The 21357-nt window shown below is 34.3% G+C and overlaps 1 protein-coding gene across 1 annotated transcript; it reads left to right on the top strand.

Annotated features, from left to right (window-relative positions):
* Window positions 1-3144: 3144 nt before the first annotated feature.
* Window positions 3145-18871, top strand: LOC134238082 (uncharacterized). The gene is made up of 12 exons (XM_062720208.1): window positions 3145-3213; window positions 3313-3435; window positions 3747-3934; window positions 7427-7634; window positions 11617-11650; window positions 14118-14591; window positions 14920-15168; window positions 15264-15797; window positions 15987-16081; window positions 16158-17354; window positions 17687-17744; window positions 17885-18871. The coding sequence occupies exons 4-12, from the start codon at window positions 7584-7586 to the stop codon at window positions 18427-18429; spliced, it is 3237 nt and encodes a 1078-aa protein (XP_062576192.1). The 5' UTR covers window positions 3145-3213; window positions 3313-3435; window positions 3747-3934; window positions 7427-7583; the 3' UTR covers window positions 18430-18871.
* Window positions 18872-21357: the final 2486 nt, after the last annotated feature.

Below are 21357 nucleotides of genomic sequence, written 5' to 3'. Positions count from 1 at the left end.
ATTTTGATGACTTTTTGTTCAACAACTATTCAGAGATTCTTTTTCGTTTTTGAGTTATTCGCATAAGAAATATTTAGGGGCCAAGCCTTCAACTCCTTAATGGGGACGTTTAGCGAAAAATAAAAGGATTCATATTGTTCAGAATATGATTTTGAACATCATTTGTTTAATATTACTTGTCAATATATTTCTCATTTTCGAGATATAAAGCGTCAAAGATTTAGCATTCTGGCCCCTTTTTGGCCCCTAAATACTTGTATGTAATATACGACATTAAAATCATAATATACAGTTGCAGATTGTTGAGATAAACACTTTTGCTTCAGTAATGTATAACAAAATATTGACTGTTTAAGAGTTATCGAAAAAAGACTTTTAGCCCCTTTTGGCCCCTAATTTGAGTTCACAGCCCCTTTTTCTGGATTTCATCTTGAAGCTCTTAGGATTTTGAACACTTTTTGTTCAACAACTATTCAGAGATTCTTTTTCGTTTTTGAGTTATTCGTAAAAGAGATATTTAGGGGCCAACCCTTCAACTCCCTAATGGGGACGTTTAGCGAAAAATGAAAGGTTTCATATTGTTCAAAACATGATTTTGAACATCTTTTCTTCAATATTACTTGTCAAAATATTTCTCACTTTCGAGATATAAAGCGTCAAAAATTTAGCATTTTGGCCCCTTGTGGCCCCTAATTATGTAATATACGAATCATAATATACAGTTGCAGATTGTTGAGATAAACATTTTTGCTTCAGTAATGTATAACAAAAAACTGATTGCTAAACAGTTATTGAATGAATACTTTTGGCCCCTTTTTCTCCTTAATGTGATGAGTCAGCACTTTTTTTTTGGTATCGTATTAAAGATCTTCGCATTCCCCACAAATATTGTTCAGTATGTCTTAACAAAATAATAATACTTCAAAAGATATGACACAAAATGTCTCCAAAATTCACTCATGATTCTTTTTCGTTTTCGACTTCCATATTGGACCTTTCTGAAAAATTTTGAATCAATTGTGCAATTCAGCAATGTGTCGTCTATCATCGCTGACAATTTCAAGTCTGTAGCTAATGTCGTTTTTGAGCTTACTCATGGACAAGGAGACCCTCTGAAAATCACTGAAAGGGCGATAACTTCCGACCGGAAGTGAATTTCCAAAAAATGAAAAAAGCGTATAAGGTTTAGATAAAGATACATCATCTCTGAAATTTTCACTAAATCGGTCAAGCCATCTATCTTCTGCACAAAAATTGTAAAGAAAAAGGAAGAAGAATAATAATAAAGCTCGTTGCAAAGCAAAAATTTAGCATTTTGGTTTTGACCGGAAGTGCCAGAAGTGACGTGAACAAAAGAAAGCAATGAGCTAATCATAATTTTATAATTTCAATTTTGTATTAAAGCCTTCAAAATAAGCTATTTTTGGCTGTTTGACCGGAAGTGACGTAAACACATATGTTTGCCAAGAACAGCAAAAATTGCAATATTTGACTACTTCCGGTTTGACCGGAAGTGACGTCGCCGGACGTATTTTGACGACAAGATTAAAACAACTTTGCTTCTTTGACGTATTACAAATTCGCAATACTTTTTGAGATATAAAGGAAAAACTTTCGGCCCCTTTTGGCCCTTGATCATGGGGGCCAGCCCTTTGTCCTTGATATTTTTCAAAAGATCGTGACATTCTCTACAACTTTTGTTCTATATGTCTTTTCAAATTGTTAACATATAAAAAGATATTGCACAAAAGGTCTCAAAAATTTCTAAATACTCGATAGGACTTTTTTCGAGCCATAGCGAGCGCCGACGTGCGGCACTTCCTGAAAAATTTTGAGTGGTGTGTGACAAAAGAGCACACGTTGTCTCTATCATCGCTGAAAATCTCAACTTTCTGTCCTAAGTAATTTTCGAGAAAAATGATGGACAATGAGACCCCCTGAAAATCACTAAATCGCGAAATCTCAAAACCGGAAGTGACGTCATCAAAAAAAAAAAAATATATCAGCTTTGTTTGATGTTCTATCAGTCCTGAAAGTTTCATGAAAATTTATCCAGCTGTTTTCGAGAAATCGCGTGCACAAAATCGGTAAGAAAAAAAAACAATAATAATAATAATAATAAAAATAGTGGAAAAGAAACCTAAGAATAATAATAATAAAAGTGAAAAAAAAACAATAGAATAATAGAAGGGTCTTCCGTTGGAGACGGAAGACCCTAAATATGTGCAGTGCATTTATTGAGTTTGCATTTCAAGCATTTGAATTTTAATGTCCCTGATACCTTTCATATATTTACGACATAGGGTAACATTTTTAAATACTATTGGGATACAAATACGGGTTGGTCATGAGATCAAATCTTGAAAGAGCCTGATCATAATCTTTGATCCCTGTTTGTTTTATTTTTCGAACCCAGTGGCACTTGTTTGATTCAATTGAATGCAAGTCAACCTTGCATTTTTGCACGTAACCTGTTGCAACTATGATATTATTGGTGATGAAAGAACAAGCTTAACTAAGAGGGTTTTTTCCAGCCCTTTGAATTGCTGAAAAAGGTTCTTTTTAGCATGAAATAAATTAATTTTCACTAGCATCCTTAAAGACTTCATATCTCTACATTAAATGACTCCTACTTCACCCAAGTCCATGTATTTTGATGTCTGAAGTGCATGACATTCTTCAAATTCTTACTTTTTTTCAAAAATGACCAACATTTTAAGCTGTTTTTCGATACTCTGCATAGACGTCACAACCTCTGATCCAAAATGTATAAGTACAAAATAAAAGAACTGTTTCAAAATAGTATAAATTTTGTGTATTTTTGGATAGAGAGTTGGAATCATTTTTTTTATGAACCTACCCACTCAAATTCATTCACACAAATTTTCTTCAAAATTTAGGAAATCTGCATTCAAAGTGAATAAAACATCAGTACCTTCACCATGAACAATACATGCGATGAGTTCTTTAGTTTTTGTTTTATGTTTTGTTTCTAATTTCGTTCATCAGTATGTATTGATTAAACTAAGATAAATTTATACATATTAGCTTAAGCAACATTGAAATTACTGTAGAAATTGCTCAAGATTACTATTTTTTCTTTCATGCAATTAAGAATATAAAAAAATTCTAAAGCCATTTTTAATTTTTTTTTCTACCAAGTACCTAATTTTGCAGGATAAGATGCCTTCTTTAAAGAGAAAAGTAGATGAGGTAAACAACCTTAAAAAATGATTCTTTAAAATCATTATTCTCACTGTTTGCTATTTATTATATTTAGATAATTCCGTGACAGTAATACTTTATTTTTAGGGTAGGTTGCCACCCTTCAAAAGGCATAAGAAGGAGGAGTCTTTTGCGGCAGAAAAAGAAAATTTTTGCAGAATATGTGCCATAAAAACATACATCGTAGGAATTCAACATTATGAAGGAAAAGTACTGTAGATTCTTATTATACCAGAATTTATTATCGAGAAATGACTCCTTTCGAGACGTCAAATCGCTAGAATAAAAATATTGAATTGCGTTTTTCAGATTTAGAGTTTTAATATACAGTACATTGTAGCAATATTAAAATAAAAACTAGAGATTTTATTTAACGAAATGTTTTATATTACGTTAAACTTTATATTTTTAAGGTATTTATAGTAATTTATGGATTAAATAAATGAAAAGTACATTTTTAAACCCTGATTTCTGGCATATAAAAAATAAAATGATCTTTTATTCATTTTTTTCTTTGTCAGAACTCTGTTACAACAGGAAGCAAGATCTGGCTAAGAAGAAATCCTAAAAATACCTCCGATCCTAACGCTATAGAATGTTGGCCGAGCCCTACATCATGTACTCTCCAGCAGATTGTTGGACACATCTGTAAAGAACTAGCTGTTCCACTGGCCAGGCTGTTAGATAACAATTTGGTTTCCGTAGAAGGGTATGCTATTGATTATATTTCTTTCATCATTTTGATTCTATAGAAGGAAAAACGACTTTTGTTCACAAATGTCTAAGTGCATGTTTAATAAACATCATTTTTTAAATTTTTATATAAAGCACAAATTACAGTTAGTTTTCAATAAATGAATTATATACATAGTTGACAAAAATATTGAAGACATAAGATTTCAAAATGTTTGAAAGAATCTCTTGCTTTTTAGGTCACCTGAGTAAACTCAGGTGACCTATTGGTATCTCTTTTCGTCCATCGTCGTCAGTTGTACGTCGATCGTAAACTTTTGAACATTTTCAGCTTCTTCTCTGCAACCACTGAACCAATTTCAACCAAAATTGGTACAAAGCATTTATGGGTAAAGGGAAACAAAAATTGTGAATTTCATGACCCCTGCCCCCCTGGGGCCTGAGGGGTGGTGCCAAAACCACTAAAATTAATGCAATCTTTAAAAATCTTCTTCTTTACTCATGGACATCAAGCAGTCAAACTCTTTGATGATTGTAATCAGCATTAAGTCCTCTAACAAAATTGTGAAATTCAGGGCCCCAGGGTCAGGGGTTCTAGTGCTAGGGTGGGGATAAATCGAGTGAAAATACATGAATTCTTTGAAAATCTTCTCTGCTCCAGTGGAAGAAAGTGTAGAAGTGTAAGAAGTACTGAAAGTGAATTGTTTGAAATCTGCTAGTTTGTATTAATCAAATATTTTTATAAGCAAGGGTGCCTTTTCAACAATTGTGCAATGTGTTGACCTAGGGTCAGGCGTTCATGTGTGGTAGGGGCACAACTGATTATTGCTGAATATTACTGATTAGTTGAAATGCATTTTTTGTTGCCTCTTTCAAAATTGTGAATGCCATAGCATAGTTAAAATATGAACCAAATTCAATTACTGTGAAGTTGTTGCATGATACTCAGGTGACCTATAAGGCTCATGGGCCTCTTGTTTGTGAGAAAACATTGAAGGATTAAATACTGTTTTTGAAGATTTACTGTCTACCGTAAGGACTTTACTACCGTATTCATTTACAGAATTTAGTGTAAACAGTTTTCTCTATCTCATTTCAGAGCTAAATTATTGTTAAAGATGATGATTACTTTTTAGCTCACCTGAGCCGAAGGCTCAAGTGAGCTTTTCTGATCAAAATTTGTGCGTTGCCTGTCGTCGTTGTAGTCGTTGTCGTCGTCGTCGTCGTAAACTTTTCACATTTTCGACTTCTTCTCAAGAACCGCTGGGCCAATTTCAATCAAACTTGGCACAAAGTATCCTTGGGTGAAGGGGATTCAAGTTTGTTCAAATAAAGGGCTACGCCCATTTCCAAGGGGGAATATTATGAATTAGAGAAAAATTAATGGCATTTTTAAAAAATCTTCTTCTTAAGAACCACTGAGCCAGAAAAGATGGAACTCAGGTGTAATCATCCTCAGATAGTGTAGATTCAAGTTTGTTCAAATCATGAACCCTGGGGCTAGGGTGGGGCCAAAATGGCCGACGGAAGTTTAACATAGGAATATATAGGAAAAATCTTTTAAAATTTTCTTCTCCAGAACCATTGGGCCAGGAAAGATAAAACTCATGTGGAATCATCCTCAGGTAGTGTAGATTCAAATTTGTTCAAATCATGACCCCTGGGGCTAAGGTGGGGCCAAAATGGCCGACCAAAGTTTTACATAGGAATATATAGGGAAAATCTTTAAAAATCTTCTTCTCCAGAACCACTGGGCCAGGAAAGATGAAACTCATGTGGAATCATCCTCAGGTAGTGTAGATTCAAGTTTGTTCAAATCATGACCCCTGGGGCTAAGGTGGGGCCAAAATGGCCGACCAAAGTTTTACATAGGAATATATAGGGAAAATCTTTAAAAATCTTCTTCTCCAGAACCACTGGGCCAGGAAAGATGAAACTCATGTGGAATCATCCTCAGGTAGTGTAGATTCAATTTTGTTCAAATCATGACCTCCGGGTCTAGGGTGGGGACAAAATCGCCGACCCAATTTTACATAGTGATATATAGGGAAACCTTTAACGGTTTTCTTTTCAAGTACTTCAAAGCTATGATTAGTGATATTTATATGGAATCATCCTCAGGTAGATTCAAGTTTGTTCAAATGATGAATGCCCAGGGGGAGTGGGGTTAAATTCAAGCCCGATGTGCTCAGGTGAGCGCTGTGGCCCCTGGGCCTCTTGTTTAAACTTCAAACTCTGAAAATATCAATATATCATGAACTCTGATCTGTTAGATACTTTAAAAAAAAACCTTTGTTTTCGATGATCAATGAAAAACATTTTATTTTTATGCGCCCGGATCGATAGATCCGGAGCGTATATTGTTTTTGTCCTGTCTGTTTTGTCTGTCTGTTTATCTGTTTGTCTGTCTGTCTGTTGTCAACTTTAACCTTCGCCAAAACTTTTGAACCATAAGAGATAGAGACTCCATATTTAGTATGCATACTCCACTAATAAAGTTCTTTCAAATGACATCAAGGCCAATGACCTTGTGACCTTGACTGTGACCTATATGCTAAAAATAGTTTTTCCCACTTTTTGCCATAACTTTTGAACTATAGGAGATAGGGACTTCATATTTAGTATTGCATACTTCACTAATAAAGTTCTTTCAAACAACACCAAGTTCAATGACCTTTTGACCTTGACTGTGACCTATATGCTAAAAATAGCTTTTTCCACTTTTTGCCATAACTTTTGAACCATAGGAGATAGGGACTTCATATTTAGTATGCATACTCCACTAATAAAGTTTCAAACAACACCAAAGTCAATGACCTTGTGAGCTTGACTGTGACCTATATACTAAAAATAGCTTTTTCGAACTTTGTTGACGACGGGCGCATAGTGTTTCACAAACACATCTTGTTTTCAAACTACAAATTATATATTAGCTATAAAATACAATATTCAAGAACAAACGTATTAGATATAAGATTTTTAAACTATAGTTTTTTGCTGAAAAATTCTAATTGTCGATAAATTAATTGTCTTGGTTCCACTAAAGCATATTAAACATTGGTTTTCCGAATAAATATGAACATATTAAAAAGGATCCAGATTGTTATCTAACAATAAAAACTTTATTCCAAGTCATTTCCTATGTTTGCCTATCCAGTAATATTGTTTCCAGAAGACCAGAAACATGCAATTAGAGCGAGTAAAAAAGTTAGCGTAGGAATTTAAGTAAAGTAGTTTTTGAAGATATATAATAACAGTTACATGTAGATTTACGTAATTGTTCAGAAGACTATGTGAAGGTGTTCATGACTGAATTATTTTTTGTTTTTTTTTTTTTATAAATGTTAGACCATCCTTCACACAATGAATCTCCATTTGACCTTATCAAGGGACCTGATCCGACTTCTGTTGTAATTAGATTTTACTCTGATCCTGATTTCTCTTTTATAAATGCGCTTGCCCGATGGACTTTTCTTTAATATAAATTATCTATTTATTCTCTTTTCAGGAAAATTATTTTCGACAAAGAGGCTCTTAGTGTCGCTGATTACGTGAAACCAATATTAATAAATCTGTCAGCAAATGTCACAAGAAAGAATGAAATAATAAAAGTTTTATAAGAATATCAATACTATAATGTCCATTCCCATGATACGACGGCACCCATGAAAGCGAGATTAGTACATTTTCAGCCAAAGTATATGGCATATGAAATCGTAAGTATGTTATACAGTTATCGACTTTAGTGAAGGTTAATATGTGTTTCAACTGAATAAGTGGAAAGTGCAAAAATGCAACTTTAAAATTTAAGATGCTTTTTGAAAAGCTTTAAAAAATTATAAAGCTTTCTTGCCGCAAGGTTTATGTGAGGCATTTTAAAGAGTGCATTTTATCATTTAACTTGATTAAACTTTCTAAATTACTTTCCCTTGAAAAAAATAATTTAAAAGATATCAGTGTTACTTTATTTATAGGAAATTAGAAAAAATCGTGAATTTCTTGTGCTGCTCAAATCGATAGCATAATATTACAATACTCTATAACCATACCACGTCAATACATATGATGACCTAGACGTTCATGTACTATTCTTAGTATATTGCTTAACGAGGTTGGATCCAACTATCAAAACTCTTAAACTTTTTGTGAAGCACATTTTTAGTTTCTACACGCACAGTTTGATAAAAAAAACATTGCATTTGCATTGTAAAAGCCAGAATTAATGTTGGAACTTTTAAAAATGGTGTGTGGAATTTTAGAAATAAGGGGTAAGACCAAAATCTGCTCAAACGCTCAGAATCAAACCTTCTTCAATATTTTATTAATTTCTTTTGAATTGAGAGTGATATAATAAATTGGTAAAGTTTATAGCTCACCTGAACTGAAAGCTCAAGTGAGCTTTTCTGCACACATTTTGTCCGAAACACGTCTGTCCGTCCGTCTGTCTGTAAACTTTTCACATTTTCGACTTCTTCTCAAGAACCACTGGGCCAATTTTAACCAAACTTGCCACAAAGCATCCTTGGGAAAAGGGAATTCAAGTTTGTTCAAATGAATGGACCAAGTCCTCTTCCAAGGGGAGATAATTATGAATTAATGAAAAATTGATGATATCATTTTAAAATCAGAACCATTGGGTCAGGAAAGATAAAACTCATGTGGAAGCATCCTCAGGTAGTGTAGATTCAAGTTTGTTCAAAATCATGACCCCCGGGGGTAGTGCGAGGTCACAATGGCTGATCAAAGTTTTACAATGGAATATATAGGAAAAATCTTTTAAACATTTTCTTCTCCAGAACCATTGGGCCATGAAAGATAAAACTCATGTGGAAGCATCCTCGGGTAGTGTAGATTCAAGTTTGTTCAAATCATGACTTCTGGGAATAGGGCGGGGCCACAATGGCTGATCAAGTCTTACAAAGGAATATAAAGGGAAAATCTTTTGAAAATCTTCTTCTCCAGAATCATTGGGCCAGGAAAGATAAAACTCATGTGGAAGCATCCACGGGTAGTGTAGATTCAAGTTTGTTCAAATCATGACTCCTGGGAATAGGGCGGGGCCACAATGGCTGATCAAGTCTTACAAAGGAATATAAAGGGAAAATCTTTTAAAAATCTTCTTCTCCAGAACCATTGGGCCAGGAAAGATAAAACTCATGTGGAAGCATCCTCGGGTAGTGTAGATTCACGTTTGTTCAAAATCATGACCCCTGGGGGTAGTGCGAGTTCACAATGGCTGATCAAAGTTTTACAATGGAATATATAGGGAAAATCTTTTGAAAATCTTCTTCTCCAGAATCATTGGGCCAGGAAAGATAAAACTCATGTGGAAGCATCCTCAGGTAGTGTAGATTCAAGTTTGTTCAAATCATGACTCCTGGGAATAGGGCGGGGCCACAATGGCTGATCAAGTCTTACAAAGGAATATAAAGGGAAAATCTTTAGAAAATCTTCTTCTCCAGAACCATTGGGCCAGGAAAGATAAAACTCATGTGGAAGCATCCTCGGGTAGTGTAGATTCAAGTTTGTTCAAATCATGAACCCCGGCGGTAGGGAGGAGCCACAATGGCTGATCAAAAATTTACATAGTAATATAAAGGGAAAATCTTTTAAAAAATCTTCTCCTCCAGAACCATTGGACCAGGAAATATGAAATTCATGTGGTAGTATCCTTAGGTAGTGTAGATTCAAATTTGTTCAAATCATGACCCCAGAGGTTAGGGAGGGGCCACAATGGCTCATTAAAGTTTTAGAAAGGAATACAAAGGGAAAATCCTTTAAAAATCTTCTTCTCTAGATTCATTGGGCCAGGAAAGATGAAACTCATGTGGAAGCATCCTTAGGTAGTGTAGATTCAAGTTTGTGCAAATCATGACCCCTGGGGGTTAGGGTGTGGCCACTTGAGGGAAGTTTTGCAAATATAATATACAGAGAATATATAGAAAAAAATCTTCTCCAGAACAGAAAAGTTTTGTTTAGTCAAATTGACATGTTAGCATAGTGAATATCTAAATTTTTCGAATAATGTCCGGGAGAGGGTGTCTTAGCCAGGGGTTGCAATGGGAGATCGAATAATATGTTGGAAAAATCTCTTTAAAATCTTCTTAGTATTCAAGTATGGTAAAATTATATATGTATGCTTTATTGATATAGTGACATTCTCAAGTAATAGAAAATTTAACCCCCCCCCCTCCCCCTACAAGTAAGCTTTTCAATACTAGGCTGTTTAGTGCTTTTTAACTAGCCTATGTGCTCATGTGAGCGATGTAGCCCATGGTCCTCTTGTTTTTATATATTGGAGCCTGAAATATTTTCACACTTTTATCTAAATAATAAAATGCCTTTCTTTGGTTGTAAATATGGGAATTAACGTCGCAGCTGTTGCAAAACAGAAAAATACATAACCCGCGTAAGACATTTGATTGCTTATTAGCTCACCTGAGCCGAACGCTCAAGTGAGCTTTTCTGATCACATTTTGTCCGTCCTCCGTCCGTCTAGCTGTCCGTCTGTCCGTCCGTCTGTTCGTCTGTAAACTTTTCACATTTTTAACTTCTTCTCAAGAACCACAGGGCCAATTTTGACCAAACTTGGTACAAAGTATCCTTAAGCAAAAGGAAATTCAAATTGTTAAAATGAAGGGCCAAGTCCCCTTACAAGGGGAGATGATCAAGAAAAGACAAAAATAGAGTGGTCATAAAAAAAACTTCTTCTCAAGAACCACTGGGCCAGAAAAGCTGAAAATTAAGTGGAAGTATTCTGGGGTAGTGTAAATTCTAAATTGATAAAATTATGATCTCTGGGGGTAGAGCGGGGCCACAATGGGGAATCAAAGTTTTACATACTAGAAGTATATATGATAAATCTTTAAAAATCTTCTACTTAAGAACCAGTGGGCCAGAAAAGCTGAAACTTACGTGGAAGCATTCTGGGGTAGTGTTGATTCTAAATTGTTCTAAATCATGACCTCCGGGGGCAGGGCGGGCCACAATGGGGAATCAAAGTTTTACATAGAAATATATAGGAAAAATCTTTAAAAATTTTCTTCTCTAGAACCACTGGGCAAAAAAAATGAAACTTATGTGGAAGCATTATGGGGTAGTGTAACTTTTAAATTGTTCAAATAATGACCCCCCAGGAATAGGGCAGGGCCACAATGGGGAATCAAAGTTTTACAATTGGGAATCAAAGCATCCTATGGTAGTGTAGATTTCAAATTGTCTAAATTATGATCAGTGGGTAGGATGGGGTGACAATATGTATTACAAGGGGGAAATATGGTAAAGAAAGGGATGGTCAAAGCTGCTCAGGTGACCGATGTGGCCCATGGGCCTTTTGTATTTTTGTATATATCTGTTTCAAAAAAAACATTCAAAGTAAAATTAGTTATGTTTAATATTGCATTATTGATGAATATGTCATTGGATGCTTAAATGATGTAACAGCCATTGCACTAGAAATCTGTGTACGTGCACGTGGCTTGCTAAGTATTGTTCATGCTCGGATTAATGGCAATGGTCTTCATAAGAAATAAAGGGAAAATATTCATAATCAGTGGATGTAAATATATCGTTATTGTACCTCTGATAGGCTAGAAATAATTTTTAATATTTCAGGAATGTTCAACTAATATACAAGAAAGATGAATTATATTTTGTGTGTGTTTGTATTTTTTATTTTTCATAACTTGTATATTCTAGGAGGAAATCGATACCAATGAAGAAGAGAAATTTGGTAATTTATTTACTTATGCTGCTTAATTATAACTTTGAGAAAAAAATTCTCATGAATATGTTTTGTTTTAATTTTTAACTTACCTGATCTGAAAACTCAAGAGAGATTTTATAATAATATTACATTTTGATCAAATTTGCCGTTAAACATCCTTTTTTCAATGTCCATAGGAAGATACTTCAGAATTCGTGAAAAATTGATATGATCTTTCAAAACATTTCAAAAAAGTTAAAACTTAATTTGTGAAACCTTTATTAGGTTATAGTTTAGAAAAAGGTTGTGCAAAGCATGACTCCGGATGGTAGGATGAGAGCACAATTGGGGGTCCAAGTTTAAAATATGAATATGTTGAAACATTTTTTATTAGGTCACCTGAGTAAACTCAGGTGACCTATTGCTATCTGTTTTCGTCCGTCGTCGTTCGTCGTGCGTCGTGCGTTAACATTTGAACATTTTCAGCTTCTTCTCTGCAACCACTGAACCAATTTCAACCAAATTTGGTACAAAGCATCTATGGGTGAAGGGGAACAAAAATTGTGAATTTTATGATCCCTGCCCCCCTGGGGCCTGAGGGGTGGGGCCAAAACCACTTAAATTAGTGCAATCTTTAAAAATCTTCTTCTTTACTCCTGGACATCAAGCAGTCAAACTGTTTGCATGATTGTAATCAGCAATGAGTCCTCTACCAAAATTGTGAAATTCATGGCCCCAGGGTCAGGGGTTCTAGTGCCAGGGCGGGGCTAAATAAGTAGGTAGTGAAAATGCATTATTTCTTTGAAAATCTTCTTCTCTGCTCCTGGGTATTAAATAAACCAACTAAGTACATAGTTATGATGAGCAAGAGTGCCTCTACCAAAATTGTGAATTTTATGGCCCCAGGGTCAGGGGTTCTGGTGTTAGGGCGGGGCTCTATTGATTATATAGTGAAAATACATTAATTCTTTGAAAATCTTGTTCTCTGCTCCTGGGTATTAAATAAACTAACTAAGTACATAGTTATGATAAGCAAGAGTGCCTCTACCAAAATTGTGGATTTTATGGCCCCAGGGTCAGGGGTTCTTGTTTTAGGGTGGGGCTCTAATGATTATATAGTGAAATGTATGAATTCTTTGAACATCTTATCCTTTGCTCTTGGTTAATATGCTAATGATCTAATTACATATCTAAGGCCAGGATTTATTTTATTTTCAGTTTTACAAACCCTCCGCTCAAGGTTTTGAACTTTTAGAAAAAAAATAAAACAATTTTTTCTTTCCGATGTCAAATTTGAGTCGGGATCGAGATTTCAAATTTACGAACTCGCACTTCCGGTTTTTAGAAGAAACGGCGGGTAAATAAAGCTAGATCCAAGAATTTAGCATGGTTTAGTGTAAAATTCACCGATAAGAGTGCCATTCAAAACGTTTCACCCGTTCAAAGGACAAATAAAATGCTGACGACTTTGTTGCACAATGACATGCTGGTGAGATAATTATGTATTCGTTTCAAAAGTAACTCAGTTACTTTTACTAAACAGTCTGTTTTATGATAGGAATTATAATTTTAGGCATCAAGTAAATTTTAGAACAATGTCTACACATTCACCTAATACATATTAAGAAAATGAAGATGTATTGAAAGACTGTTAAAGAATTGATTTTTTAAAATATATTTTGATCAACATCACAAAATTTATATAACTGGCCCAAACTGGCAGATGATGAAATAAGCAATTAAATGTTCTATTTTCCTATTTGTAAGCATTATGTGTCCAGTGGTAAGGAGCCTATTAGGATAGCATAAAAAAGAATGTACAAATGTTAATAATTGATTTATAAAAAAAAAATTATTTCCTTTTCCTTTGGGACTTTTTTATTCTCATGTTCATAACTAAACCTAAACATAAAAAAAAATGCTGGCCTTATAATGAAGAAAGGGTCCTCTTTCAAAATAGATAATTTCAGGGCTGCTGGGTCAGGGGTACCAAGGGGGTACCTTGACTAAAAATAAATTAATGCTTTGAAATCTGCCCTTTGATAAGCAATGGTGCCTCTTTCAAAATTCGTGAATTTCATGGCTTTTGGCTTAAAACACGAACCAAATACAATCGCTGGAAATTTGTTACATGATACTCAGGTGACCTATAAGGCCCGTGGGCCTCTTGTCTTATTCTAGATTAACAATGTAATAACTAATCTAATAAAAGCATTTCCAGGTAGTGTAATTTCAAATTTGTTCGAATCTTGACCCCTAAGTAAAGAAGAGCATTAATGGTGAATCAAGGTTTTACATAAGAACTATAGAGAAAGCATTTTAGACAATGTCTTCTCGAAAACAACAAGCCAATTGACTTTTTACAGTGATATAGAAGCATCTTTAGGTAGTGTTGGATTCAAATATGTTTAATTTATGACCCCCAAGTTTAGGTGTTCTCAAGAACAGCAAAATCATGCGAATTGTGACTCATATGCCTCTGGTGTCTTTTTAGATTTACAACAGATGGAGTTGAGACATCTTTTAGTTCTGTTTGCACTGTTGTTGACGAACAAAAATCAATTTTGCCTTGAAAACGATGAGTGGGTGGAGCAATTAAAGCGTGTGAATAAAGACTTCAAACTACCTGCAAAGACGGAATACATACTTGGACAAAGACTACTGAGTAAAAAGTTGAACAAATATATCGTTCAGAAAGACAAAAACATAGTCTTTAAATCTACACATATTTTAGGCATAATAATGCAATATTTTTCGGAAAAAGAAAATTATGTGGAATATTTTGTTCAGAATGCAACCTATGAAGGCTTACGTCATTGCTGTATGACGTCTTCCCATAGTGTCATAAGACCTGCAATCATACTTAATGAACATCATCTAGTTATACTTATAAAAAGATTAAAATACAGAATTCTTTTTCATCCCGTGATGAAAGATAACTCAATTCACAAGATAGTGAGTAAATCACGTAAGTATAAAGTTTACATGTATATAGATTATGTAAAGCAACGCTTCAATAATTATAATTATTAATAGACAGTTGTTAATCAAGATTTATTAGTGAGCGAGAAATATCGTCGAATTTTTTGACTTTCTTGATTTCGCATAATTATATAATAACTGCGAACCATTCGTATTGCTTGTATTTGTTGAGAATCTTTTTTCAGTTTTCAAAATTAATCGTCGACTTTGATTTTAAGCTAATTAACGAATAGCGAATAAAATGGACGCGAATAAAACTATACCATGTTCTGAACAATTTCTGAAATCATTTCTTTCTTTATACATTAATGTAGTCAAAATACCAAAAGTTATTTTGAGCTGGGATGAGAAGGGGAGAAAGGCGTTTGTAAAAAGCCTACAAGAAGACAAAGAAGATATCTTCCATGCCAGATGGATGATTCTTGGGTGTGCTGGTGTAGGAAAAACAACGCTTGTGAAGAAAATAAGAGATCTCAGCATGGAAGAGATTTTAAATACTTTACCAACAGAAGGAGTAGAGATGCATAATAGGATTTTTGAGGTTACCGGAAATAGTCTTCAAGGTTAGTTATTTAAAGGAATACAAAGCCTCACAAAGATAATTTATGGACACAGTTATGAAGTATTTTTAGTTATATATTTTAATTTTTTATGACAGATGTGACGAATAAGAATATATCTCCATTTGGGATAACATTGAAGAAGTCGTTTGGAAAACCCATAAAAGTACCCCAAGATGTGCCTCAGAATACCCAATACACAATATCGAAACTTACACCTAAGGTTAATACAACAATGCTGTACACAAGAGACGCACAACAAATACCCAAAACGATGTCCTCGGGCAAAGATAATGCAAAATTGAAAGATTATCTACCGAATTCAGAAGAAGCTACAGAGTCACATTCTTCTTCCCAAGAGAAAAAATACATTAGTTCTTCAAATCCTTCTGATGTATATGGCGATGCCTTCATTAAACTCATTCCATTTCTATGGAATAAAGTAAAGAGCGCAAAGTGTACCATTGACATTGTGGATTTTGCTGGTCAAAGCGATTACTATGCATCACACCAAGTCTTCTTGCGACAAGATGCTGGTTATATACTGGTACTTAACATGGCTGAGAAGTTGGATGATATTCCTTCCACGACAATATCACATAATATGATTTATGAGAACTGGACAAACAGAGGTAAGTGAAACACTATTATCATAATTATCATTACATTTTAACGTAAACTTTAATATTAAAATTACATGTTACAAAAATAACATATTACATGTTTAATTGTTGCCCTTTGACATGCATACTTATATTTTTGATTGATTATTATAAGCATATTATCTTCTAACTTTTAAATATATGTGTTTTTAATGGTAGATTTTGTACAAAACTGGCTAAGATCGATTCACACATTTGCTCCCTTGGCTCCTGTGATATTGGTTGCCACACATGCAGAAGGAAAGTCCTCAAGGGTAATTGTTTATTTTTCTTACTTTTAAAGTAATTCATGGAATCATCAGTCGGATAAATGATTGTTTTTCTCTGCAGGAAATCCAACAATTTTTTGTGGATGTATGGAACGTCCCGAACGTTGAGAAGTTAAAAATCCATCTGGACGAAGACCGAAAATTTTGGGTTACTCTGAGAGAAGACGACAATATTACAGAACTAAAAGACTGTATAGCAAATCAGTCGAAGACTCTTGCAACCTGGGGGAAAGAAATTCCACGAAAATGGGTGCTTTGTGAGAATTTTCTAAAAGAAACAAAGAAAACACGAAAAATAATCACGCTTCATTGTCTATTGGGTTTGATAAAAAGAAAACAGGGATACTTGAAAATGAGCAAAAACGAATTGACGTGGATGCTGAAATTTTTTCACGATATTGGGGAGATCATATATTTTGATGAAAAGGATTTAGAAAAGATTGTGATACTTGACGTTGACTTTTTGCTTGATATATTTAAATGTATCATCCGAACAGACTTGAATGTCCGTGGTAAAATAGCACGTCAATTTGGAAATAGATGGACTGCTTATGAACAGAGAGGATTGTTGGGAGAAAAAATGTGCATGGAAATGCTCAAAGAGTTACTCGATTTAAGGGCTAAAGATCAAATTGCTTTTTTCCAATATTTGACACATATTGGAATAATGATTGACATCACAGAACCTAATGTGAGAGAGAAGTTGTGGTACATACCGTCAATGAACAAATCTTTGTTTCCTTTTGATGCGTATGAATCATACATGAGAACACCCGTGCACTGCTTTGTCGCAGACTTTTTACCAGACATTATATATCATCGTCTTATCTCAAAAGCCATCACCAGTCATTCCATTGGAGAAGTACTCTTGGATGGTAATGAAAAATGCATGTATCAAAGTGTTTGTGCTTTCCTACATGATGAGACGTATATAGTTTTGATTGGAAGATGTGAAACGTCACTCCAAGTACAAATCCTAGCGACGGTTGAGTTAGACAAAAGTGTGTGTAGTGCCTTACTAGGCAAAGTTTCAAATATCATAAATGATGTTGCAAGTACCTTTCATCTCAACATTGAATTTTCTGAGGGTCTATTATGTGATCAGTCCCAAATAACTGATCAATTTCGTACATCTGGTATGTTAATGTGTGACATACAACAAGCCTGTGAGAGAAAATCTACATTTCTTTGCAAAACGTGTCCAATTTCTCGAAGGCATTTGATAAATTCAAAGGAGTGGCTATCATTCACAATGGATGTAAGTTGTTTTCTTTTATTTAATAAATCAATATATAAAATGTTTTATTCAATCTGAAAAAGATATCTAAAAAATTCTGATTTTGAATAACTAATTCAAGAGCAGAAGTATTTGCGTATCCCTTTCTATCTTCAGTTGGCATAGCTCTGTCTTGGAAAAGCATGATAGGATATGTTTTATTTATAACTACGTACTTTATCTATGAGTATGTAAGTACATGTATAAGGAACAGGAAGATAATAGCCAATTAAAAAGATTATGAGATTATCTCGACTTACGAATTTATTACGACGTATTTGTGATTTGTTAAATGATATGTTGTTTTATGATAGACTGATGAACCTGAGGAGGAAGATGAAGAGAAGGAGGATTTAGTCGAGGAAAAAAGAGGTATTTTAACTGTGTAATTATATTCGACAATTAAATAGAAGTCTGTTCGTGACTTAATTGCTGATTTCCTAGCAATGACATTGAAATTTACACTTGTCTTCATTGTTTTGCTTGTAAACTCACTTCGTTTTTCTTTCCAGACATGTATCTTCTTTTTGACTTTGTTGCAACGAAGATCGGGTCAATATTTGAAGCCAGGAGTCTTTGTTTCGAGTTACTTGGTGACGAGTTTGTCTTGGAGAATGATAAAAAGCACAATCCACGAAGAGTTCTATTTGATGCCTTAGTGACATGGATCGAAAGAAATCCTACCAGTGAACATTTGGAAATTCTTACTCGGGCACTCCAAAAAATCAGTAGATGTGATATTGTACAGAACATTCACTGCATTGAGCATAGGGACTACACGGAACATTATGTGCCTCATCCAGATTTGGACATAAAGCAGTCGGACATTAAAGCAGTTGTAAAAGACGCAGCCGTTAACTATCTCGAGATTGGACTATTTCTCGGATTATCACCACAGAAACTAAAACAAATTGAATTGGACTATCCTTCTGATGTACGTGGAAAAATGCATCAGGTCTTATCACAATTGCCTGTAAGTCGTCAGATGATTATTAACAGTTTGAAGTATGTTGAAAGAATAGACCTGATTGCTAAACTTACGGCTCGGTGGAACTGAAGTTTATCAAATATCAAGCTAAACGAGACATATTGTGTTCATTTATGTTGAATTTCATTTCCTTTTGTTTGTATGCTACTTATAGTCTGTAAATTTTGTTAAACGTATATGGTGTACACTTTGTTTTAATTAAATGGTAATTAAAGCTTTCTTTTATATCAAGCCTCATACCTGTTTAAATGATACACAACGAGCGCGTTTCTATATCTGAACTAAGAAGCAGCGGAAATACTACCCCGTGGAAAAAAGTACGTTTACAGTTCAGTAATTCAAATAGTGAGAAGATACATTGTACATCGATTTCTTAATTATTACAAGTCTGGGGAGTGTAATATATATCACACTTTTGATGATGTACATTATTGCATTTTTTTGCATTTGGACGAAATTACACTAGCCTTATTTATATGAAACATATGGTTGCTAAACCTGCATATTTTAACACAGGTGATTTTTTTTGTCCTTTTATTTTTCAATAAGAATCTTCTTTTTCAATAAGAAATGATGATATATAAAGTTTAAATACCCGGTATGTATCATATGAATGACAAAAAATGCTTTGCTTTATAAACAGTGTTTTTAAACATGGAGCTATAGAATTTATTTGAATATTTTTCATTTTTATGCCACCGTAAATGAAGTTTCGATGGTATTTAGTTTTTGCCCTGTCCGTACGTCTGTCCAGCTGTCTGTCCGCAAAAAAACTGTCCGCATCGTCATTTGACTTTGTGACATTGACCTTGAAGTTGACCTGTTCTAACAAAATGATACCTGCACACTTTAACCTTGTCCATAACTTTTGAACAGTTGTACTTACATGTAAGTCTTCACATGTGTACTCATTGTGACAAGACCATTTAGTGAGTACCTGTATAAATATTTTGACCCTGACCTTAGAGTTTGACCTACTTCTGAAAACCTTTAACTTTGACCGAAATTTTGAACAATTAGAACAAGGCCTTTCGTATATATTTCAGGTGTATTCCTTGTAACAAGGCCTTCCTTTGGGTATCGACACTTTTGATCTTGACATATGGAGTCTGACATGCATTTGAATACAGTTCATCCTCGCCATAAGCAGCCATACGGATGCATCAGTCTTTCACAAGCACATGTTTTGTTTTGTTTTTACATTATGTCTCCATAATTTTTGTACTGTCCGTATGTTTGTCTGTTTATCTGTTGGTCCTCGAAACTTTAACCTTTTCCATATAACTTCTAAGTGGGTTGGGCTATGGCTTTATTCCTCGTGAGAAGACCTGTATTTTTGGTACCACCAAATTTGACTTCATGACCTTGAATTTGACTAACTTTTACCAACAATTTCTTAACTTAACCATAGTCATAACTTTTGATTAGTTGGCGTTAGACCTTTAATTCATCCTTTAATTGTGTAATCACTGAGACAAGGCCTTTCATTTGATATTAAATAAATGACCTTCTGACCTTGACCTTACAGTTTGACCCTGTCTTGAACAAATTTCAATCTTCACCATAACTCTTGAACCGTAAATAGTACTACGGCTTTCATATTTCATAGTTTGAAGCATTTAATAAAATTAACCATGACCATAACTTTTTATTCAAAAGTACTAGGTCTATCTATTTCCAAGTTGCATATTTTACATGTACATTAGTGTCAAAAACATGATATATGACCTTGATGTTTGACCTTTTAACAATTTTCAACATTGACAACATTGTTGCCTGAAAAGACGCGTCTTCCATATTTTACATATATTAACAAAATATAACAACACCTATCCGAATGAACTATCATGATTTTTTTACCCCATGACCTTAAGTTGAATATAAGCGGATATTATGTTCGTGAGGAAAAGTGACTTGTAGTCCGAGTTAAAGGCACGGGATAAAACCTGGCATGATGCAGCAAAAGGAGTGAGAATCGAGTTCGTTGGAGGAATGTCGCTGATGACCTACATGTACGTTCCTCGCAGTATCGCAGGCCTTCAGTAAGTTATGTTCGTCTACGTACATGCATCTAGTCAGAAAAAGCTGAAGTTTTCCAGGGTTTATTTACGATTTTGGAAATTTCGCCCTCTCGAACCGGAATTTAATTTAAATACTTGCGAACCGAACTAAATGCCAAAATCAGAATTTATTTATCATGTCGATAGCACAATGCTTCGATCTTACTACTCACTAAGATTGTTTGAAGAAAACATCACTCCATTTCGTTACAGGACTTGCAATTTCGACAATAAAAAATGATAAAAAGCTATCAGCAGATTTTAAGTACTTAAAGTATTGTACTATCGATAACTTGTGCCTTTGGAATTGAATTCGGTTCGCAAGTATCTAAAATAAACTCGAGAATGCCACCTCCGGTTGGAGGCAGCGATTTCCCGGTTTTCGTAAACGCGGTTCTGGCTTTTTCCAGGCACCTAAATTATCGTGTAAAAAAGCCTAGAAAACGTCAGATATTTTGGATTAGTCGATGTATAGGTTGCAAAACGCCTATATAAATTTTAGGCAATTGAGAATTACATATGTGGTTAAAGGGAAAGACACTATACAACTGTTTGTTATAATAAGTGACAGCAACATCCAACAGAAGAGCAAGATAATGTCGTTTTTTTAAAGTCACTGCAAGGCCTCATACTTAGGGGTCAATCCTGCTGATTTTATTATTTCAGTATATATATATGCATGCAAATTAATAGAAATATATAAACCTATACATTATATTATACAGAAGTATGGAGTACTGGACCGAAAAAATAAACAAACTTTACATACAAACCATACCTTTGTAATATTTCTTTCAATTACCTTGCAATTACCTTGTACAAAATGTGCATTTTTTTTTAAGTTGGAAATTGTATCACAATACAGACAATATTTATTAGTTTAAAAGGCTGAAAGCGTTTGCCCTTGTCTCTTTTTTAGATTTATGAAATAATTAAA

The sequence above is a fragment of the Saccostrea cucullata genome, unplaced genomic scaffold (genome assembly GCF_032062105.1).
Source record: "Saccostrea cucullata isolate Sc308-1 unplaced genomic scaffold, CSIRO_AGI_Scuc_v1 ctg3269, whole genome shotgun sequence".
Taxonomy (NCBI): Eukaryota; Metazoa; Mollusca; class Bivalvia; order Ostreida; family Ostreidae; genus Saccostrea; species Saccostrea cuccullata.
This window is presented reverse-complemented; position numbering and strand designations above follow the sequence as displayed.

Excerpts from the sequence above, each read along its gene's own strand:
- LOC134238082 (XM_062720208.1), top strand. The coding sequence starts at position 7,584 with ATGAAAGCGAGATTAGTACATTTTCAGCCAAAGTATATGGCATATGAA. Across the intron at positions 14,592-14,919 it reads CAAGATAGTGAGTAAATCAC|TCAAAATACCAAAAGTTATT; the intron begins GTAAGTATAAAG and ends ACATTAATGTAG. Across the intron at positions 17,745-17,884 it reads TTTAGTCGAGGAAAAAAGAG|ACATGTATCTTCTTTTTGAC; the intron begins GTATTTTAACTG and ends TTTTCTTTCCAG.